This window comes from Sciurus vulgaris, assembly GCF_902686455.1.
Source record: "Sciurus vulgaris genome assembly, chromosome: 14".
Lineage (NCBI taxonomy): Eukaryota > Metazoa > Chordata > Mammalia > Rodentia > Sciuridae > Sciurus > Sciurus vulgaris.
In genome coordinates this window covers 41,013,380-41,038,312 of record NC_136475.1, presented here as the reverse complement: position 1 = coordinate 41,038,312, position 24,933 = coordinate 41,013,380, and the positions used below count along the sequence as shown (strand labels likewise).

At 35.7% G+C, this 24,933-nt stretch overlaps 1 protein-coding gene across 1 annotated transcript in view; it reads left to right on the top strand.

The window, feature by feature from the left end:
• The window catches only part of SUCLG1 (succinate-CoA ligase GDP/ADP-forming subunit alpha), a 33,048-nt gene that overhangs the window by 4,684 nt on the left and 3,431 nt on the right, over window positions 1-24,933 (top strand). Inside the window, 6 exon segments of the mRNA XM_079109730.1 lie at window positions 3,058-3,161; window positions 7,929-8,045; window positions 11,270-11,482; window positions 11,640-11,697; window positions 14,813-14,896; window positions 16,512-16,663. Of these exon segments, the coding sequence (XP_078965856.1) occupies window positions 3,058-3,161; window positions 7,929-8,045; window positions 11,270-11,482; window positions 11,640-11,697; window positions 14,813-14,896; window positions 16,512-16,663 (728 nt within the window).

The following is a 24,933-nucleotide window of genomic DNA, read 5'->3' as shown; positions in this document are numbered from 1 at the left end:
GGCAGCACCTTTAAGAGGTTAGGCCTCCTTGAAGGTAGCTAGGTCACTGGTGGCGCCACCCTAAGAATAGATTAACTTTGGTCTTCTGGAATAAGTTCTTGAGAAAATGGGTTCTTATGAAGCAAAGCCACACCGTGTGTTTAGCCCTTTCTGCATAGGGCTGTTTCCCTTGCTTCTCTGCAAGATTTTGATGCAGCCAAAGAAGCCTTTACCAGAGGCATACCAAATGAGGAGTTTTGGAGTTTTGGCCTCAAACTGTAAGCTAACTAAATCTCTTTTTTTCATAAATAGCTAGCCTCAGGTATTTTATCATCAGGAAAATGGACTGATACAGTTAATAAGTGTACATTTGTTAAGTTCATGTGTACATGCATAAATAAATGAGTAACAGATGACTTAAGAGGTGAGTTGGAGAAGGAATATTTTCACTAACAGAATCTCAGGTTACTGGTTAGGAGCATGATACTAGTCATACAAGGTCATGGTATGAGTTCTGTCTGTACAGGTGCTCTTTAGCCATAGATTGCAACATTAATCTCACCATTCATCTTTTAAATGGTTCCTATCTATGGGAAATAGAACTCAGTTGTGCCTGACTGATGTAAACCCACTACCCTGGTTGAAAGCACATCTCTCTCAGGTTATTCAGTCCCTTTCTTTCAGCATCTTTATTGCAGTTTGTTCTTTTGTAGTTTTGTATTTCTTTAACATTTAGCTCTTTGCAAGAAACTTCAAGAGGATAGAGCCCTAGTCTACTTACTCATGAACCCCTAGCACATGGCAGATACCCCGCCATCATGAACATCTCAAAACAGTTTCATCTGCTCAATTTTCATCAGTAAAAAATAATGATAATAAATTAAGCCATTAGTGATATAGCACTCAACTGTACCCTAGGTATTGTTTTACATGTTCTCTATGTTAACTCATTTTAATTCTCAAATTGACCAATGTGGTATATATTATTATCCCCATTTTTAGTGTGAGACTGCTCCCTTTACAAATGTTTCATACATTAAAAACTTACAAATATATTTGTGCATGCTACACATTGTATGTAGGCATGGAATAGTATATTTATACATAAACATTTGTATATAGAGTGTATGTGAGGACATATTTAAAACATTTCTGGTTGGACTTATTTGATTTTAAAATATGAACTATATTTTTTCTCTTTTTAGGAAAAGATTTACCTTTGTGCTCATGTAGGATTTTGGGAGTGTACCAAGGCACTTTGATTCTCAATCTACAGGCATCATCTCATATTAAGATCACAGTCTCCTTGTGGGAAGCTGTTATTCCATTTACAGATGGGAAGACCAAGGCTAAGGGAGATCAAAAGATATGCCCTGGGTCACATTGCTGGTGAGCTGTAGAGCATAAACACAAGCCCTGGCCTGTCTGATTCCTGAGACAACGTTCTCAGCTACTCCTGGGTCACATTACCAAGGTTAGGCTGGCCAGTTTCTGAGAACTCTAAGAGAAGGTGATGCTAGTCTATCCTCTAGAGGTGACCCAGGATGTGGCAGCTACAGCCCTGACCATCAAGATATGCTTGGTGACCAAGTTCAGGCCTTGCACTAATATTTAATTTAAAATGCTTATTTTTCTCATTATTAGTAAAGTTAGACATCTCATCATATGTTGATATCACCATTTGTCATCAGTTGTGTTTCTTGTTTATGGCCTTTATTGGTTTGTCTGCTAGCAAGTAGAATCTCTGAAAGACAGCACTCACTGAGTGGGCTCTAGTGTACTGATCTGTGGGGGCAGTCTCTTAGGCCATAAATCCTGTGGTGATTTCCTCAGACCTAGGGTCAAGTGCTTAATTGTGCCCACTGTGCCAAGTCTTGACTCCAAAACTCCCCCGTGTTCCCTTGTGCAGCATAGTCTAGTTTAAGGCTGTTACCCAGTAGTTCTATGTGTACACAGAACCCTCTTCTTCTGGATGAGAAGGGTGAAATCTGGGCTTTTCTGTTCCCTAGATGTTTGGGGACTCCAGGTATCTCTGCCAGAAGCACATATTGATGCTATTTAGTTGTGGCACCTGAGGTCTGAAGATTAAGGAGGCATAAGGTAGCCATTCATAGTGATTCAAAGAGGAAAGCATGGGGTGGGTCCTAGAGAAAGTTGTTATAAAATAGTTTTTGTTCTGTAACTAGCTTTCTTGGGCTACTCGGCAGGAGGTAGAAGGCCTGACTGCTTTGATAATAGCCATAAAGAGTAAGTTGATGGTTCTAGTGAAGGTTTAAAAGGTAGCCCTCAATTTTAAATTCATGGGTGCTTCTTCCTATTGATTTTTGAAGTGGGAGGAGTTAGTTGTAGTAACTGCATATATTTCTTAATTTTCCTTGAGGTAGGATGCTGAAAATTAAGTTTTTTTTTTTTTACAAGTTTTTTACAAGTTTCTCCCTCTCTCATCTACTTTTCTATTTGTTTTCCCCATTTCTTCTATAGTAGGTTATTGAATCTTACACCAGAAAAGATCAGTTTAAGTGATTTTAGATTGTATTTTAGACAAACTTTATTCTACAGGTTAACATTTAATATATTGTTATTATTGGGAAATGAGTAGTAGAATAGTTCTTATTCATAGTTCCTGACAAAATTTACCTCTTAGCTCATATGTTGTTTATAGGTATTGGACTTTAAAAAGTTAGGTCTGGTAAGAGCATGTGGTTATTATTATTAGTGGGGATGATACCTAGTTTTTAGTCCCTGGATTTAACTTGAGCCATTTGTCTTTGAACATCAGTTTTCTTTCTAAGGGATGAAAATGAGAAACTTTAACTTTTCTTTCTCAGTTTCTTTTCCAAGATTGTAGCTTTTTCTTGATAAAGAAGATCCTGAAGAGTAGAATAGGGTCTTTTTGATTTGTTTTTCTAATTTATTTTTGTGGTCTATGTGTCTCATTTTAAAAGTGACATTTAAATTTTCCATGAAGACAGTCTAGCTTTTGTATTAGAGAATTTTTTGTGTATGTGTGACCAAGTTGAATTCATTGTTCAAATGTTTGGAAAAATTATAATATGTTATATTTTCTTTATTTCTTAGTGCAACAGAATGCAGTTCGGCATTGCTCCTATACAGCTTCCCGGAAACATCTCTATGTTGATAAAAATACAAAGGTCATTTGCCAGGGTTTCACTGGTAAGCAGGTATGTGTGTCTAGATTTTTAAAGTTTAGATTAAAAAATGTAAAACAATTTCACTATTTTCTACTTTATTTAAAATTTATTCACTAATTCAACAATTTTTTTGTTTGAGCTTCATCCCCAGTTCTTTTCCTTTGAGATAGGACTTGCTAAGTTTCTGAAGCTGGCCTCAAACTTGTGAGCCTCCTGCTTTAACCTCCTGAGTTGCTGAGATTACGGTGTGCACTGGCTGCTATTTTCTCCCTATGATAATACATGATTGGTGCAGAAAAATAAGTTGTGCAAAAATGGGATTGTATCTTAGGAAGAGATGCCATAGTTAGCCTGTAAGATGAAAATCGTATTTACAGTTGCCTTGAAAATGCATAGAAATAGGCTGTGTTGGAGACCTACAGCATATTCCTTCAGTGTTGGGAGAGGCCACTGTAGATTGCTTGTGACTAGGTCTTAAACAAGATCCAGTAGATCACTTGTGTCTAGATTTTTATACACAGAAATATTCATTTTTAAATGTGGAATCCACATTCAGTATGAAGAAGTGCATAAACCCAGGGAGGCTTATAAGAACAGGCAAAGGAAACAGCACACTGACTTTTCCCATCTTATATCTTCTTTGGTACAGACTCTTCAAAGAGGTTATCAGGCAGAATTGCTTAAGTATTTTAATTTGTTTGCATTCACTTGTATTTAGACTTTCCCTCTCCCCTGCTTATATCATGAATTTAAATATGTCTGTGATGTGATTCTACAATGAAATGCAACATAAGAATCTCCTTTTCTCATTTCTTATGGTTCTACCCACCAAGATTTCCTTCTATTAATAAGTTGGTTTTTCCAGATTTTTTTTTTAAATACAAACATTTATACTTATATATATTTTATGGAGTTTATACTACAGAACTCTATATGGGCATAGCTGTATTCCAGTAAAACTTAATTTACAAAGCTAGATGACAGGACAAATTCCATAGACCATAGTTTGCCAATCCCTTTCTATAAGGTGGTACCTAAATAGCCAGACATTTTGTGAGTATCACTTCTACATATATACATTCTAAGGAAAGTAGGTGCTTATCCATGATTTGAAGGGCATTCTGTCATTCCCCTCCCAATTACATTCAGTCTATTTTTGCGTATATTAATATTATGAGCATATAACCAAATGCTTGATAAGCCTAAATTTCTCACTTAAATGAGAAAGCATAATAAACTTCAGTTTTTTATACATATTTTGTTTTTTAGTTTGCTAAACTTTGTGTGATCCTGTGACATTTAACCTCTGAGCTTTTTTGGTAAGACCTATTGCCTGTGGTATAAGCACTATTAGGAAACATCTTTACTTTCTGAATATGTAATGATTTACCTAAATATTTAAAACCAAGGTTGGTTTCAGTGTCTTTCAGTTAACTGCAATCAGATTGTTTGTCATTCACTTTCCTAGCTTTTGGTTTTTAAAGTAATCGAGAGCCTTAATTGCCTCAGATTTGTTGATTCAGATTCTCTTATTATGGAGGTTATGATAAGGTCTGAAAGGTAGAGCTTACCTCCATGGGAAATCTGCAGTTCTCCTTAGTTGTTTCTTTGTGCACACATTGTTCCATATATGAATGAAGAATGTTTGTTTTATGGAATAGATTCCAGTAGTGCACATTTCCAATGGAACCATCTGATTTCTTTAACTGCCTTTTATGAGCTGCTAAAATTGCTCCTATTCTTAACTGTATACTGGCTGCTGATAATGGAAAAAGAAAGAAAGTAAGCTTTTTTTGTTGTTGTTGGTCCCAGGGATTGAACCAGGGGTGCGTAACCTCTGAACCATGTCCCCAGCCCTTTTTTTTATATTTTAGTAGAAACAGGGTGTCACCAAGTTGCATAGGGCCTCACTAAGTTGCTGAGGCTGGCTTTCAACTCATGATCCTTCTGCCTTAGCCTCCCCAGTTGCTGGGATTACAGGTATACACCACCATGCCCAGCATGTAAGCTTATTTTAAATGGAATGTGATCTCTGTTTAACAACATTTTTAGGCCTAAAATTTTGATTCATTTGAATTTACCTAGTAGTATAGTCTAGGTCAGTGCTTCTCAAACTATCTGAAGTAAAAGACCAGTTCAGGTTATTGTTTTTAATTTCTATCTAATGTGGATCAGTACTTTTGTAAAAATACAGAAAGAGTTAGCAGTGTCACTGCTATGTTTATAAACATTCTCTGTTTTGTTTTTTATTAGATTTCTTTTTTTTTTTTTATCCTGAGGATTGAACCCAGCGTTGCTTTACCATTGATCTACATCCTGAACCCTTTTTTGTTTTGAAATGGGGTCTTACCAAGCTGCTTTGAGCCTCACTAGGTTGCTGAGTCTTGCTTCTAATTTGAGATCCTATTGCCTCAACTTTCCCAGTTGCTGGGATTATAGTTGTATACTACCATGCCTGGCTTTTTATTAGATTTTTTTATTTTCTCTTTCCCTCCCTTTCCTTTGATAATTTTCTTTTTCTTTTGTTTTGCTCTTGCTTTCTTGCAGACCAGCAAGAGTCTAAATATCACACTTTGAATAGCATTGTTTTAAGAGAGAGAATACTGGCCTGTGGTTCTTTGTAAGACTCTGTCACTTCATTTAAACCAGTATGCTTAATATGCTTGGGGTCAGTTTTCATATTTCGAAAGAGAAATTGAATCAGAAAATTTCTGAAATCCTTAAGGCCCCAGTTTTTATTTCTTAAGTAATTAAGAACTTGAATAGTTGGTTCCGCAGTTTTAGGTCCCTGTAGAATGACCAAACAGACCCATTTATTTTTCAACAACTATTTATTGAGTACCTACTGTATGTAATTTGTGAACAAAATAAAAAGCACTTTTTTCATGGAATTTATGTTATAGTTGAGAGGAAAAATATCCATCAATGGAATCTATGAGTAATTGCTATGGAAAAAACAAACCAGGGAAAGGAAGAGTGCATATGGAGGGAGAGGGAGATTTTATAGTAGGTGGTCAGGGATAGCTTGATTTCTGAGTCAAGATCTTAAAGGAGATATAGACGTGAACCAGTTGGATAGCTAAGGAAATGTATTCCATGGAGAGAACATAGCAAGGCCATTAGGCAGGTGTGGACCTGCTATGTGTAAGCTATAAGGCCAGTATGGTTGAAGTAAACAATAGAACAATAAATGAGGGCAAGCAGATAAGGGAGTTTGATGTTGGAGACAGGGTGTATGTTAACTTGTAAACCAGTATAAGGAGTTTGGCTTATACTGCAAATGAAATGAAAAAGAGAGGAGGAGTGATATGGTTGTCCTTACATTTTAACAGAATCACTTTGGTTGCTGGGAAGAACAGATTCAGAAGGAACAAGTTAATAATCTGTTGAGTTAAGGTGATTTAGACTGAGGTGATAGCTAGCACTTGATGTGGGAGAAGTTGTTGATTATGTTTTGAAAGTAGAACAATAAAATTACTAGTGTATCTAATGTGTGATATAAGAAAGGGAAGAATCCGGGATGACTTCATTAATTTTGGTCTGAACATCTGTATGGAGCGGAGTTGTTATTAGCTGAAATAGGGTAGTGTGAGAAAGGGAATGATCAGGAACTCAGTTTCCTGAATGCTCAATTTCTCCAAGTGTGAAGATGTTAGATCAGCAATTGACAATGGAGTTTAAGGCAAAGGTCTTGGCTAGGTATGTGGGGGCAGGGATGCCAGGAGTCACTGTGTGGATGTTATTTATTTCCATGTAAGAGATGACATCACCAGAGGCACCCATTTAGATGGAAAAGAAAAGGCTAAGGAGAGAAAAAGAGAAGAAAACCAGGGAGAGTGGAGCCCCAGAAATCAAGTGAAAAGAATCTTGCAATCCCTGGAGTTATTTTTGCTATTTCAACTGGATGGGTTTGCAAGGAGGGTGTACTGGCATCCAGTGGGAAAAGACTAGGAATATTTTTAAATATCTTTCAAAGTGCAGAATGATCTCCCATAAGAAAGAATTGCATGTCTAAAATATCACTAATGCTGTGGTTGACAGCTCAGTCAGGAGGATCTCAAGTTCAAAGCCAGCCTTAGCAGCTTGGTGAGACCCTAAGCGACTTAGCAAGACCCTGTCTCAAAATGAAAAATAAAAAAGAGCTGGGAATGTGACTTAAGTAGTTAAGCACTTCTAGGTTCAATCCCTGGTACAAAATACTCCTACTACTACTAATGCCGTGTTTGAGGAGGGAAAGTGAATGGATAGGGAAATAAAGGATGTTGAGTAGGCACTGTTGAAGACTTACTGATTTTTAACTTAAAGTGAGAAATTTGAATATGGATTTGTTTTTCTCTAAATGTTGTTTGGTAGCACATATGCAGTCTTGGAGTAGATGGAAACTTGTGTTTAACCAAGTTGTCATCTTGTGCTATGTGTAATTTGAGGTGAGAGAGAGCCAGGGTTTTTATGTGAATGTATTGATCAACTGTGGATTTTAAATTAGATAAAGAGGTATGTGAGGACATGCGGTATTAAGGAACATTGAAAGGAGATGTTCTTTTAAATAAATAGCAGGTTGTTTCTGATGATCAGCCAAATTTAAAAACAGGGAATTTAAAAAAGACTGTTTTAATGAATATTTTGGCTTCACTGAAGCCTGTTTTGCTTCAAAGTACACAGCTGAAATATAGATATATGCTATTTCTGAGAATAGTTGATTTATTTTTCTTTTCCTAAGTTGCTAAGATTGCTTTTGCTTCTCTGTAGTCTTCTTGATCTGCCTTTTCTCATGGATATTTTGCTTTTTCTCCTCAGGGCACCTTTCATAGCCAGCAGGCATTGGACTATGGCACCAAACTTGTTGGAGGAACCACTCCAGGAAAAGGAGGCAAGACACATCTGGGCTTACCTGTCTTTAATACTGTGAAGGAGGTAATTAATGGTACATGAGTTTGACAAGAAAAGAAAAGCAGGAGAATAGTGACCATTCTTTAGACAAAGATCTTAATTGTGTCCCTTTTGGGGTGATCTTTTGCTATTTGAATACTCAGTAACAGAGAAATTTAAATCGTGTTAAAAACCAATGTGTCATTTTGGCGTATAGGCAAACATCATCTCTTCAGGGTAAAGGCGTTATGGCCTGGCTTCTGTCTGGCTTATTATTCTTTCCTTATCTTTCTTCCAGGATGGTAGTAGTATTAATGTCAGCAGCACCCTCTTAACTCTGAGTATGAACTGTAGCAGGCACTGTGCTGGGTACTTCATGCACAATGCCCCATTCAGGCCTCACCACAATCCCCTGAGGAACTTGCTGTTATCATCCCCCTTTCAAAGTCAAGGATGTTACTAGTGCAAAGAGGCTCTCACAGCTGATAGTGGCAGACTCAATGTAGTTCAGAGTAAAAGTAGTATGAACAAACTGAATTTTAAAGTTATATTGACATATCAAATGGTCCTACTTCTCTAAATTGCTAATTTCCTAGTAATACTTTTTAAATGATTTTTAAATTAAGCTCTAGGTCTTTGCTACAAAACTAATAAGTGCTTATTATAAAATGCAGATGTTATATAAAGCTAATTGAAGTTGGCTCATCTTGCATCTTTAGATACCACATTTTTCTCAACTCAGATCCTGCAGCTTTAGAGAACTAATTTAAGCTCAGTGTGTTTTCTTCCAGTCTCTTCTACTCTTATCTGAATTTATACAAAAACAAGAGTTTTTTTTTTTTTTGAAAAAAAAAACCATAGTACAAATTCTTGGGTTATTTAATAAAAACAATTCCAGGGATAACCCTATTACCTAGGATTGACATATAAAGCAGTCCTAACTATACTCCTCTCCTCTTCCTAGCAAACTTTAAAGGTGTATCTCTTAAGGTATTGCATTTTTTAAAGTACACATTTACAGACCTAATCTCTTAGGTCTAAATACTAGCCAAATCCAAATCCAAATCCTAATCCTAAAATGTAGAAAAAAGCAAATATCCTTCGAATTGGGATATTTCATTTTCCTTTAAGCTTGAAGGTAGATTGTGCTATATGTGTGTATTCAAGGGTTCTGTATTCTAAAAATTTTAAAAATTTAAAAAGTCAAAAAATGTTACAAATCATGTTCTTAGAAGATTTGTCTGACTAGTCAATTCTTTATTAAAATAATTCCTTGAGGCAGACTTTGCTTTTGTCATGGGCTTTTATTAAAAGACAGTTTTGTTGCTAAGCAATTTATTTATTATTCATAGTGTCACAATATGTGGCATTTGGAATATTCTATAAATTCTTTGACAGATGCTATTTATTTCTTACCTGTTCAGCTCTTAGAATTTTCTGCATGAGTAGGAATGACACCTTTCATCCAATCTGATTTCCCATCACATAGTACTTGTTACTGTCTAACTTCTGGCAGTGTTTGTAATTCTTACAGTTGATAACTATCATTTTTCAATAAAATATCTACATGCCCATGACCTGACTTCTTTTTGGTTCCACACTAGTTCATATTTCTTCACTTTTGTATCATCATCTTGAATAGAGTTTTATAAAATTATTTACTCTGGCATTATTTATAGATGATCTGTCAACATCCTTAGACTTTTTTTCTTCTGTCACTGTTAAAAAAGTGCTTTTTGTTAGGAATGTAGCAGAGAAAGCTCTTTGATATCTGGAAATGTGAGGAATCATTCAGGGATGATTCTTAAGGACACTCTTTTACTTCTGTCCCTTCTAGTTGTACTGTGCTGGTATGTTCTTTAGCTTAGTACTCATATACATCACATGGCAATCTTCCAAAAAATTTTTGATTTCCATTTTGATTCAGCAACAGTTTTAACATTTATGGAGAGGTTCCTGCTATAATTGAAATGAGTGGTACTTTGGAATCAGTTGTACTCAGGATTAAATCTTGACCCTGCTACTTCCTAGCTATGAGACCTTGAACGGTTCTTTAATATATCTTGGCCTCAGCATCTCAATTTGTAAAGTGGTGATACTAAGATTCAGGATTGTGGTGCAGTCCTGCTGCTCTTAGAGAGAGGGAGATCTTCAACAGTCTCTGTCTTCAGGGAGCCTCCATTACAGTAGAAGACTTGGCTGCACAGAGAGGTTTATATGTTGAAAATATGTAAAGACCAAATGTATAGACCAGGCTCATGTCCGCAGAAAGAACAGTGGTCAAATTGCTGGTCTCCAAGTGCTTTGCATTGTGAAAGGTGACAGCATTAAAACTGAATGCTTATTTGACACACATTATTCTGTGGCTATTTATGCATGTGCATTTTTGTTTGATTAGTATATTTCTAATACATATGCATTCACAGTAAGAAAGATAAGAAAACTTCATTCCTTTTGATTATATTTACTGAATATATTTTTCTCTGTTTTTATTAGTTCAGAACAGTTACACATAATATTGGGGTTCATTTTGACATTCAAGAACAGACTATAATTTGCTTCAATTTAGTCCCTAGTACTTCCCCTTTACTTCTCATCCTCCCTTGCTTTCCTGTACTCTGCTGATCTTTCTTCTGTTTATTCATAGTTTTTTAAAATTAGTATATTATGGATATGCATAAAAGTGAAATTCACTTTTTTAAATTTATATATGTATGTGGGAAAATTGGGTCAGATTCATTCCACAGTTCCTCCCTTTTCCACTCCCTCTTCCCTCCCCTTCAGTTCCCTTCTTCTACTCCACTGATCTCTCTTCTGAATATAATATATTTTAAAACATATTTTAAATGAGTTCTGAATGTTTGGAGCACACTAGTCCTCCTGGAGAAGTACAGGATCTTTGTTAATGAATAGGTGGTCATGGTAAGTCTGGAATAGAACAACCAAACAGCATGACCACAGAAATGAGGGGACACACATGTAAGTCAAGCAGTGCTTTCAGGTCTACTGACATCCATTATTTGAGGGAGTGAGATATCAGAGAATCTTTCAATCCACAGTAACATTCAAAGGAGTTGAGAAGGGGCTTTGATTATGCTTTTTTCTGAAAGCATGGCGAACTGGAGATTGACAGGAATGAGGGCAACCTTTGTTGTCTCCAGGTGGCATTCTTTCCTGACCCCAGGCATCAATACAATCATAGTATTGAATTTATTTTATAATGTTTATGACTTAATCAATCATGAAGTGCTTTATGGTTAATGTTTCAGGCCAAAGAACAGACAGGAGCAACAGCTTCTGTCATTTATGTCCCTCCTCCTTTTGCTGCTGCCGCCATTGATGAAGCTGTTGAAGCAGAAATGCCCTTGGTTGTGTGCATTACTGAAGGTATCCCTCAACAGGACATGGTACGGGTCAAGCACAAGTTGTTGCGCCAGGGAAAAACAAGGCTTATTGGGCCAAACTGCCCTGGAGTCATCAATGTGAGTGCAAAAAATAAAAGAAGCCCAGATTTAACCTCTCACAAAGTTAAATGGCTTTGAACCAACCTAAGGATATTTGTGTATTTGATCTATGATCTAAAATTTTCTCTCTTTTTTTTTTTAACTTTTCTGAAAGAATGATTTTTTTTTTTTTCAGCCTGGAGAATGCAAAATTGGCATCATGCCTGGCCATATTCACAAGAAAGGAAGAATTGGTGAGTTAGTTTGTTACTTTCTTGTAGATTAAAAAAAAAAAAAAAAAAAACTCTCAAAACTCAGAATTCATGACTCTGAAAATCAAATTTTATTTAACTTTAGTAGAATTTACCAGAGGTTTTATAATGACTCAATTCTGTATCCCAAATATAATTAGCTTATTTGAGAAGCAGTTATAATTCTGCAGAATCAGTAAAGATTTTGAAGTTTTTTAAAGATTCTTTTCATGTACAGCACTCTGTGGATTCTTTCAAGTGTTTACATGAATCAGTAGTCAATTTCATGTTATTACTATAACAGTATTCTATTCTGTGGCTTTACTATAGTTTATTCACTGTCATAGTGAACATCTTTGTTCCTAGGTTCAAGCCTTATGAATGAGGCTAAGATTCACATTTGTGTATAGGCTTTTTTTTATGGACACATTTTCATTTCTCTGAAACAAAATACTGAGGAATGGAATCGCTAAATCGTAGGGCTGAGTATGCTCAACTCTTTAAAAACTACCAAATAGTACAGAGAACTGGATGTATCATTTTATATTTTCACAACCAGTGCATGAGAGTTCCATTTGTTCTACATCTTCATGTTTAGTGTTGTCAGTTTTTTTTTTTTTTTTTTAATTTCGCCATTCTGTTGGCAATGAAATGGAATCTCTGTGTTTAATTTTAGCATTCCCTCATGACTAATCATGTAGAGCATCTTTTCTTGGGCTTTAGAGGATGCATATCGCTTCTTTTGCAAAATATCACTTCACAAGTTTTTTGCCTATTATATATTAGTGGGTTGTCTTTTTATTGTTGATTAAGGGGGCTCTATAATATTTTGGATATAAATCCTTTGTCAGATATATGTGTTGTGAATATTTTTATCCTTAGTCTTCCTGGATCCTAAGAATTATTTTACTCTCTTGGATATTACAAACTTTCTCAAAATGTTTTGGGAACGTTGTACTGCTGCTTGCTTAGCTCCTTAAGGAAATGGCCAAACTGATATTTCAAAGTTAGGTTCATTATGACTGTTTTTAGACTATTCATAACTGTGACTAAGGTATATTGTTTCTCTACAATAATAGATGATTGTGATGTTCTTCTCTGTCTGTATACCATGACTCTTAATACTAAATAAGAATAATCATCATAGTAGGTAAATGTTGATTGTGTAGTTTGCAGAATTGGGTTAAAGGTCATGATTTTTGTTTATTACTAATGTTTCTTAGAGCTGTCAATCCTTCTGCCTGTAGGATACTTGATAGGTTTGCTTAGGGAGGTTACAGGAAACTCCATAAGCCATCTGAGCTCCACTGGGGCCTGAGCCACATAGTCACTGATGTCCTAATACATGTTTGAATATTCTTTGTATTCTTTGGTCTGCTTTGAATGAGTGTTCTTAATACTTCATAGCATTTGCTATAACACTAGGGGAAAAAAATAGTTACCTATAGATCACCAAAAGATATTCATTGTTCTTTTCATAATCCTGCCTCTATTCTTAATATTTGAAAATAATACCAACCTTGACCTTGAGAGGAAAAGGAGTTGACTGTGGTGTGTATGGTAACATTGGGGTTAATAGTGAACCACTCAGTGAAGGAAATTGTTTCTACACAAAAAAATACTTAGGTTTCATTGTGATAAGTAAAACATAACTTTTTCTCTTTTTCTCCCAATATAAAGGGCAACAGGAAATATAAAAGCACTGAGGAGATATATAGAAAGAGATTGTATTCTATTTCTGTTTGGGATGATCAGGAAAGACTTCTAAGACAAAGTAGCATTTAAGCTTTTGATGTAGGCCTTGGAGGATAGTGAGAATTTTTATGAGATGGTCAAGGGAAAACAAATATGGAAAGATAGGAAAGCCTGAAGTGTAATTGAGAAATAACCCAGCACTCTGGAATAGAGAAATAATGGGAATCAAGTCTTAGAAGGGAGCCTGGGCCTGTGCTCGATTGGGGTGTTGGAACAGAGTTCCACATGAAATGAGGCATTGTCAGGGAGAGACCTAGCTCTCACTGTCTGGTGAAATTCATCTAAAAGAACAACATGGCAGTGTGCCATCAGGTACTGTATTAGCAGTGACGAAGATACTTGCTTGCCTTTCTCTCAGTTTGACTGACGAATGCAAAGAATCATGTAATACCTGAATTCATAGTGAGAAGGTATGTATTTATCACTTTGTACCCATGAATTTACACCAACAGTGATACAACACTTTTCTTAAGAATGTGAATATGCTACATTGAATCTAAGGTAGCTTATGGTTATTATGGTTTTTGTCTCAATCTGGCAAGAATTCTACTTGCCCTTTTAGGGGCATCATACTGTTACCTGAGATCTTCTGAGTTCTTAAAATGTGCTCCAAAGCAGAAGTTTAAAAAAGGAAAACCACAGACATGCTATGGTTACACTGTAGAGGCAATTCTCTGATCTTAGCCCATATAAGGTTTTGTGATTTATTTAAAAAAAAATAAATTTAATATGTTCAACAACCGAAGTTTATTTATTCATGCTTTTTAACCTGTTCAAATTAGGGATACAACCATTATGTATAAATTGTGGCCCCGGATCAATTACCTTTGCAGAAGCTTAGCTAAGCATAATGTACTATAAAATAAGAAGACCATTGTATAAGGGAAATTGTGGATAAAGGAGACTTGATGAATCCAGAGGGATATTGCCTATGCATTGTTAGAAAATGCTTCAGAAAATAATTGTGGGGAAGGTAGATAGCATTGCTAAATAAGACTCATTTTGGTTTTGATGGTTTAATGTTTGGGATACCTGAAGTCAATCTGTTGCGTTCTACTGCCCAAAGCAGAATTGTGCCTACCAAGTTTATATTGTTATTCTTATCTTCATAAAGATTCTCACAAGATTTTCTTGCATTGCTTTTTAATCATAAAATAACCTTAATAATGTACTTTATTCATCTAATTTTAATAACTTCCCTTTTCTCACTGCATCATTTGAAGGTATTGATTTAGATAGCAAATCATGGAATGAATTTTATACATACCCATGTTAGTTACTCAGAATATTTTTAATATAGTTTACCATATTATAGTCTATTACATAAATGCAATCTAATATTTTTAAATTCTTTTACTTTAAGGTATTGTGTCCAGATCTGGCACCCTGACTTATGAAGCAGTTCACCAAACAACACAAGTTGGATTGGGGCAATCTTTGTGTGTTGGTGAGGGATTTTTGCTAAAATCATTTTATTGGAATGTAGTCTCTTTAATGAATGAGTATAGTAATTATTATTCGTTGATTATTTATGAGGTTTTAATACTATTTTATTAAAAAGATATTGTGATCTTAAGTTTAATTTGTCTGAGTGTGAAGATTCATGGTCTGAGATTTGATTTTCAGGTTGCAAACAACCATTCTTTGATGTATGGCCCCTAGAGAGTTTTCCTGCCTAAAAATATCACTTATTTTGCTACTGTGAAGAAATGGTTTCTTATGTTAGTACTTTTATTATTATTGTAATTGTTTTCAGTGCTTCTTAGTTGCTGAATTCTTTACCATTCATTGTTTCATTCCTAAGGCAGTCCTCTGAGATACCTCTCAGCTGACAAGTTGGTTATAGACTTATTGGGCAGAAAGTCAAGGTTGAGTAGGACTGAGTTCCCTAAGTCATCTCTTTTTGCCACACCACACTGCCTCTCACTTCAAAAAATAAAAATTCCAACAAGTTTTTTACATTTTAAAAAATTTCAGTCCTTTTTGCCAAAAGCCAAGCCAGTTTCTCATTTTTATAACTATTTCTTCAAAACCTTAGAATATCTTTTAAAGGCCTTTCAGAAATATCTTTTATGTAATAAAAGATTATAAAATATAGCTTTGGAATATTTTTGTTACTTTTGGAATCCATAAATTCAATTTGAAAACATTAATTTCTGCTTATAAAGCACAATCTTTGACACAGATAATTAAATGTGAAGAAGAACAAGAATAGATTTGGAAGTAGATTTGCCAATTCCATTTTCTCTAGCTTCAGTTTTTAATTTGTAAATGTAGGATAACAATGCCCATCTCACAGAGAGCTTGGGGGAATTAACAAATATCAGGTATAAAGTATGCTAATAAAGCACATGATTTGACACAATGGTTGACACCTAATAAATGCTAGTTTCTTTCTTCAACTTCACTTTTCAGAGATGCACTGAAAAGTAAAAAAATCAAGTCTGCTCTTAATAAGTTTATAATTTAAAAATTAAAAAAATGTTGCAGCCACTCTGTAGGGAACATTTATTTTAATCCTTCCCAAGTACTCATTCTTAAATGTTGCATGCCCTATGTGCAGGCTCTCATCATTCACTCTGAATTTAAAGCAAAGAGAGCCACACACGTTGATACTTGTGCCTTAAAACTTGTAAGTGGTTTTCCTGCAGTTTGCTTTATCAAATAGTTCCTCTGAGGAGATAAATTTGCTAAATATTTAATCTCTTCCTATGGTGAAACATCAGCTTACAGCACAAATCCCCATTTTCTTAAAATGCTCATTCTAAAGAGTTAGTCTGGAATAACTTTGTGCGAGAGAAGAGGCTTATGTAAAGGAGCTGAAACACAAAGAGGATTGTTTTTGTGCAGACCAGGAACCAGCAACTATTTTCATTGGTATAATATTAACAAACACAAATAAATGTAAAATTTTGTGGTTTTTGAATATCAAGAGCAAAAGTAATACATTTTGAAAGATCCAGAAGAGATAAGCAAAATCAGTTAGAATAACATTCTTTACCTAAATTCCATGATTTATCCTTAAATATTCAATTCATGTTGATATTCTTTGACTTTCCCAGGCATTGGAGGTGATCCCTTTAATGGAACCAATTTTATTGACTGCCTTGAAATCTTTCTGAATGATTCAGCCACAGAAGGCATCATATTGATTGGTGAAATTGGTGGCAATGCAGAAGAAAATGCTGCAGAATTTTTGAAGCAACATAATTCAGTACGTTTGATTTTTTTTAAATATAGCTCTTTGCTCTGAATAATATCAGAGGTTTGTTTTAGAAGTTAGTGTTATTTTTTCAAAGATGGGTTTTTCAAGAAAACATGAAAGGTAACTAAACTTTTCTGAGCAGGGTTTTCTCTACTACACTCCTCTTTCTGTGATGATTCTCCTTCCTATTCCCACAGTGCCTGTTTTGTTTCCCTACTCTGAATCCTCCTCTCCAGGTATCACCTCTCACTTTGTGATTAGTGACCTGTCTTCTTCTGCACAAAGAACATTCAGGCCATCAGCCCGAGCCCCCAATTGACCTGCAGATATAAATTTTCACCTGTGTTTGATGTTCTTTCTCCAGGTTGCAGGGGGAATAAATGTACTTTCTCAAGGCTAACCCTTCTAATAAGATCCTCTCCTTTATACCCTTATCCAGGATCTTGCTTCTCTCTAGCTTCAGTCTTTTCTTGTAGAATGGCACTTTCCTTCAAAGATCATGTAGAAAGGCTTTCCTTAGGAAAGCCACTGTCTTAGAATTAAATGTGTAAAGGAGTTGTGATGGAGTTGTATCATAATTTCATTTAACTGAAGGGGATTACGCTCCTTTCCTAAGGTGAAGTGGGTGGTTGGGAGGAGACTTAGTAATGAATGAAGCAACTCGCTCCCCACATCCCCCACCCACTCATTGACTGTGTGCTCTGGCCGTTGTGTCTCAGAGCTGTGGGAAAACCTGCAGATGATTTTGAGAGTTTCTCTGGTACTGATGAGTGAGTAAAAAGCCTTTCAGACCAGTCAAGAGGATGGATATAACTTTCTCTTAATACTTGTGAAAAAAATTAAAGAGTGAATGAATTAAATGTCACAGGGTGAAAAATGAATATTGGAATGTTAAAGGAACCAATATTGTCACCTACAGGCCCATATACACAAAACCGTGTGCATTTATTTAAGGAATTTTCAAGGGCTATTTTGAGTATACTTGATTTTCTTCTGTTGTGATTTTAAGTCCTAACTTTAATTTAATATGTGACTCAACCTTCCCCTCATTTCTGAATCTTTTTCCTACCTTGTTATTCTGTACCTAATCCGTAGCAGTCTGGTTCCGTCTGTCACTTCAAAGCTGTGTGACCTTGAGAATGTTTCTTAGTTTTGCTGTCTTAGTTTTCTCATTAGCAAAGGAAGAATATAATAGTATAAGCCTTCTAGAATTGTTTTAAGGATTGTGAAGTTTAAATGACTCAATAACATGTAGCAAAGTAGTGTCTGGCACATAATAGGCCCTCTTACTGGCTGTTTACTGCTCTTGAATCTCTTTACTCTCCTGACAGTTTTTTGCAGAGGTTCCCAGTGGCTTCCATTCATTCTTTATCCTATCCATTAAGTCCTTTTTTTTTTTTTTTTTTCTCCTAGTTTTCCTCCCCTGGACCTATTTTATGTGTCTGTTCATTAGGTATAAGTGATTATCTTGCATAATCAACCTTGCATTTCATAGTTTCCATGGCAGAAACCTCAGAACCATCTTTCTCTTTACTCCCATTTCTTCCAGTGGCTAAGCTCTATCTCAGAGTGGTATGTCTAGATTTAGGATTCCATCTATTACTCCCTCTTTTCTGGTTTGGGTCTGCATCTTTTCTCACTTGTCCATCTCTGAATCTTATCTCTCTCTTTTTTAAATTTTTAAACTTTTTTGTAATGTTTTGGTACTGGATTGAACCCAGGGGTGCTTTACCACTGAGCTATATCCATAGCCCTTTATATTACTTTGAGACAGGGCCTTGATAAGTTGCTGAGGCTGGCCTTGAACTGCAGTCTTCCCCGCTTAGCCTCCCAAGTTTTGGGATTATAGGCATGGGCCATCATGCCTGGACATTTTTTGTTGTTGTTGTTGTTATCTCTTAAGAGTTTTTATTAGTGCATTATAATTATACATAACAGCAGAATTCATTATACCATATTCATACAAGCACATATAACATAATTGGCTCAACCTCCTTCTGTAGTACCTTTCCTTTCTCTCTCCTCTTTCCTTCCCTCTTCCCTTGCCATCCCCTTGTTCTATTCTACTGATTTCTGTTATATTACTATCATTATTTTAATTAGTGCATTATCATTTTACTTATAAGTAGTATTAATTGTAGCCTATTTGTACATGTACATAGCATAATTTGGTAAATTCTGTTTCCAAGTACTACTCCACGCACTTTCCTCCTCCCTGCCTCTAGATCCAGTTCCTCTACTCTGTTGGTCTCCCTTCTGTTTTCATGAGATCTCTGCTTTTTTTAATCCCCCTCACCACGCCCCCCACATCTTATCCATCTAATTTCTGAACATGAATTGGTTTGACCTTTGACTCTTTGGATATGACTTATTCCATTCAATATGATGTTTTCCAATTTCATTTATTACCAGAAAATCACATAATTTCATTTTTCTTTATATCCTTTGTATATGTATACCACAATTTCTTTATCCATTAATCTGTTGACAGGCACCTAGGCTGGCTCCTTAATGTCTCTCTTGTGAATTGCATGTCTATAAATATTGGTATGTATATATCACTATAGTATACTGATTTTAGTTCTTTTGGATGAATATCAAGGAATGGGATAGCTGGGTCATATGATGGTTCCATTCCTATCCTTTTTAGAGATCTCCATATTGCTTTCCCAAGTAGTTATACTAATTTGCAGTCCCACCAACAGTGTATAAGTATACCTTTTCTCTCACATTCACACCAGCAGTTATTGTGTTTTCTTAATGATTGCTTTTCTAACTGGAGTGAGATGGATCTCAATGTAGTTTTGATTTGTGTTTCTTTGATTGCTAGGAATGTTGAATTTTTTAAAAATATGTTTGTTGGCCATTTGTATTTCTTCTTTTGAGAAATGTCTGTTTAGTTCATTTGCCCATTTATTTATTGGGTTATTAATTTTGGGGGGAGTTAAATTTTTTGAGTTCTTTTTTTTTTTCTTTATATATTGAATATTAATTCCTTGTTGGAAGAGTTCCTGGCAAAGATGTTCTCCCATGCTGTATAAGCTCTCTTTACACACTGTATTTTTCTTTGCTCTGCAGAAGTTTTTAAATTTGGTGTCATCCCACCAAATTAAATTTTGGTTTCATAGGCTTGAGGAGTCTTATCAAGAAAGTTGGTGTCTGTGCCAATATATTGGAGTATTGACCCTATGTTTTCTTCTAGCACTTGCAGTGTTTCTGATGTAATTTCTAGGTCTTTGATAAACTTTTGAGTTGTTTTTTGAGAAATAGGGATCTAGTTTCATTCTTCTACATACAGATATCCAGTTTTCTCAGCATCATTTGTTAAAAGGCTATCTTTTCTCCAACACACGTTTTTGGCACTTTTGTCAAGGATCTATGTATCTACGTGGATTTGTCACTGTGTCTTCTATTCTGTTCCATTGGTCTTCATGCCTGTTCTTATGCCAATACTGTGCTGTTTTTGTTGTAACAGCAGTGTAGTATATATATATATATATATATATATTTTTTTTTTTTTTTTTCTGTAGTAGTATTTGAGATCAGGTAATGTGATGTCTCCAGGATTGCTCTTCTTGTGCATGATTGCTTTGACTATCCTAGGTCTTTTACTTTTTTCATATGGATTTTAGAACTGTTTTTTTTTCTATGTCTGCAAAGAATGTCATTGGTATTTTAATGGAAATAACATTGAATCTGTAGATCGCTTTTGGTTATATAACCACTTTGATAATGTTAATTCTGCATATCCAGAAACATGGGGGGAGGGATCTTTCCATCTTCTAAGGTCTTCAATTTTCACTTCCTTTGTTAGAATTTTTTTGAGACTATTGGAATTATTTTTCTCATTTCTCAGCAGATTTATTATTAGAGTATGGGAGAAACTATTGATTTTTGCTTGATGATCTTGTGTTCTGCTACTTTGCTGAATTTATCAGATCTAAGAGTGGAATTTTTTTGGAGCTGTGCTTTAATCCTCACTTGAAGTTTGGAGATGAGAAGTAGTCAGCTTCCCCTCTCCATTTCCTTCTTTATCACATTCTTTAGAACCTTATCTTACTGCAAACTTTCCTAGGCACTGATTAATGTTTAACCCATACCTTCCTATTCTGATCCCCACTTTTGGAGGGCTATGGGGGAGGAATCAGGTGAAAATTATTATCACTCAGATACAGGATTCTCATATTTCTATTCTTAGATCATGAGTGAATGAGTAAAGAACTTGTGAAGTCTTTTTAATTCTGTTCCACAGGTACTACAGTAGGTGCTGGACATACAGAAATGAGTGAGAACAATGTTTCTGTCTTCAGGGAATTTATTACATGGGAAGTATGTCACAGCCAGGGTACTGAATATAACAATAGAAATATTGAAATGACACAGCGGGGTCACTCAAGAGGTGATCATCTCTAAGATCTTTTTTTAGCTCATTAATTACTATTATTATTTTTTTAATTTATCTTTTTATTAAAATATTTTTTATTTTTCTAGATACATTTTGATTCAAATGAATTCAGCAAAATATCAGGTTATAAAATCAACACACATAAATCATTGATTATTTTAATAATTAATTTTTTCTGAAATTTCACCCCTTTAATACCTGTGATTTCCTTTGTTGGGGGGATTATAAATTTGGGCAGAAGACTTGCTTGCCTATTTTCTTATGTTGAGATGGAATTCCTCTTCCTCTTTCACAAGGAGTTCCTTTTATGAGCAGTTGTCTCTTGTAATAAGTCCTGTGCTGTCTGTATATCTTAGCTTCGACATGTAGACCTAGAGTTCTCCAAGTGTTAATTTTAATCTCCAATGCTTCTCAATTAGCCACTGCAGAACTACTGTTTTAATTTACTCTTGGAGAACTACTTCAACACTATAGGATCCTCTGCGCCACCATCTTGGAAACGCTCTGCTTTTGCTATAGGAGTGAATATCCTTGAGTGGATTTTTTAGAGGTCCCCCCCCTACCGGGCCAGTTCCTCTTAGATACTAGTCATTGGTTTGGGGGTTTTGTCTCCCCTATTCTACACATTAAAGTATTATTGAAGCTTGAGCAGGGTTAGTTTGTATGTGAAGCAAAGTGCAAACTTTTAGTGTCCCAGTAGATTGCCAGTACCTCTCTTAAAAATGAGAAACAAACAACAGCAGCACCAGCAATTCACAGCATTAAAATACATACCCAGTGCCTAGTATGACATCTGTAAAATAAATTACCACAAAAAGAGAAATGGTGAGATCAGCAGTTAACAGCGCCAACAACAATAAACACCTATGAGCTGTCTCAAAAGACAAAACAAAAGCAAAATACACATAGGTGAAAAATAAAGAGAGATAAAAGTGAGAAAAATAGCAGACAATTATATGTATATCCACAAACCAAACAGCACAGCAAGAACACAAAAAAAAAAAAAAAAGAGAGAGAAAAGGAAAAAAATAACTGAAAGAATTTTCTCCACTGCAGTTGTCAAAACTGTCAACAAGAATGAATATTCATTGCCTATGCCAGACTGCCCTCTTTGTATTTCTTTTTGGACTGTGTTTCCAAAAAGATCCCTTAGAGAGAGCAAACCCAGGGGTTTATTAACCCCTTCTTTTAATGTTGCTTACCAAGCTGACAACTAGAGTATCCTGGAACTCAGGCTGGCTAAACTAGCTTTCAGCTTCCTTTTCTCACAAGTATAAGGTAGGACAGAAGGGATATACTGTCAACTACAGTTTTGTCCTTATAGATTGATATACTCCCAGAGTGGGACTGATGCAGTATTTTTTTTTTTTTTTTAAGTAGAGCCAGTGTATTTTTTCCATATTATTTTATTGATCTCTTATAGTTGTACATAATGGTGGGATTTGTTGTTTATATTCATACAAGAGCACAACATAACAATGTAATTTGGTCAGTATCATGCCCCACTATTTCCCCTTTCTCTTACTTCCTCCCTTCCCCTGGTCCCTTTACTTTACTGATCTCCATTTCATTTTCATAAGATCTCTTCCTCCACATGCACACACACACCTTTGTTTTTCTTCTTCCTCTCTAGCTTTCACATGAGAGAAAACACAACCCTTGACCTTGTGAGTTTGACTTATTTTACTTAACAGTATTTTCAGATTCTATCCATTTTCCTACAAATGGCATAATTTAATCTTTCTTTATGACTGAATAAAACTCCATTGTGTATGTATACCACATTTTCTTTATCCATCATCCATTGATGGGACACCTAGACTGGTTCCACAGTCAGCTATTGTGAATTGTGCTGCTAAAACATGGGTATGCATCATACTGTAGTATGATGATTTTAATTCTTTAGTAAATATGGAGGAGTGATATAACTGAGTCATATGGTGATTCCATTCCTATTCTTTTGAGGAAACTTCATACTGATTTCCACAGTGGATGTACTAATTTGCAATCCCACCATCAGTGTAACAGTGTTCCTTTTCCTCCACAACATCTTCAACATTTATTATTGGAAGAAAAATCAGTCTCAACAGATGCATAAAACCCAACACAGAAATACAAGAAATATGATGCAGAGTCTTAAATGGGAAGTTCCAGTGCTTGGGAATTAAGCTCTAATAGAAACTTCAGAATTTTGTCAGTTGGTATTTGCTCCAGAGAGGTTAGATCAGTACACTCTCAGACTGGGAAGACGCTAATCTCTGCTGGACATCTGGATCTCAGGCCTCCCGAGAATTCCACTTGTAGGGTGAGGTTACCAACCCTGCACAGATCTCACACATTTCACTGACCATGTATGTGGTCTTCCCAGTCTCAATTCGCAAGTGTAATCACACCTGTCTAGTTTCTGGATCCTCTCAGCCGGTCCTGTGAGCTGCTAGACTCAAAGGGAAAGCAAGCCCCCTCATATTACTAATCTGAATTTCCCTAGGCATATGCTGCTCTGCCTGTTTCAGTCACACTCTACTGGGCACACCCTAGGCTATGCAGTATGAACTTTCAGGACAGTATGGCAATCATCTTCGGGGCTCCCACAGCAGCAAGCTGCAGTGTGGCTTCTTTAAGAGGACTCCCTACCTCAGCTCTCCACTTGCCAGTTGAGAAACATGGAGCACTTTTCAAATACCAGCTTGCTGTCCAGCCTCTGATTCAGCTAAGTTCAAACTGTTTTTTTCTCTACACATTTTCTCTTGCCAGATTTGTCTGCTGTTTCACTCTCCCTGTTTGTATTGTTGTTCTTTGCAGTGAACTGGCACCACTACTGCCATTGGCTTCACTCCAGTGTACTCTTTCTGGTCTTCTTTTCATAGCATTTGGATTTCTGGGTCTCTGTGCTTCTCTATCCATTATTGAATTTCAGTGATTCCTTCTGTCATCCACCTTCCTGAGAAAGTAGTACTTCGACTGCATAATCCCAAGACTCAGAGTGACTGAAAAGTGTGGGCTTCCTCTAATTTGCCTTCTTTGTTCTCCCTAACTCTGCATCTGTTGAATAACTTAGAATTTAGTAGAAAAACTAAACATACTTGTTTTGTTTCATTTGACACATTTTCCTAAAAAAATATAAAAAATAAAAAGTTTTACTTAAGAATGTTTTTGATAAAGCAACAAAAATTACTGGTTTTATAAAATCTTGGGTTCTCATCATATATTGGAATAAGATAGGAAAGAGAAGTTTTCTTGCAGTTGAGCTGTGAGCTGAGGTAAACTGCTTTTTTCAGGGACCACCAATTTTACTTGAAAAGATGACCAGCAGACAAACTGGTTATTTGGACTTATTTGGCAGCAGAAGTTTTCTCAAACATAAACAAAGCATAAAACTTGCCATTGAAGAAAAACAACTGATAGTATTTTTTGGTAGTGATAAAATTTGAACTTTCAAATGAATATTAAAATTTTAGAACACTTCTGTCTGCCATCATCAGGGAGCTTAGTACCTTCCCCCTACTTAAAAGACTTTTCCAATGAGATTGGTGGTGATACTGATGGCTATGATTTGTTGAAACTGAATAATGAAGTGTGTCAGCATCTGGAAGATCTGTATAACTCAAAGAACTGATATTTTCCACTGTACCCAGTGCATGCTATAAAATTGCATGGATAGAAAAGCTATCCAAAGTACGAGACAGACTGATGAATTTCAAAATAACAGGACAAAAAGTTCATTACAGTGGTTTCAGATTCCAACATTGCATCTAACCTTTAGGAAATTGCCATTTTAATAGATTTGTGTAAAATCAAAAAAGAATATCCACCATTATCTGTAAGTCAATTAAAATATTTCTCCCATTTCCAGCTACATATCTGGGTGAGGCGA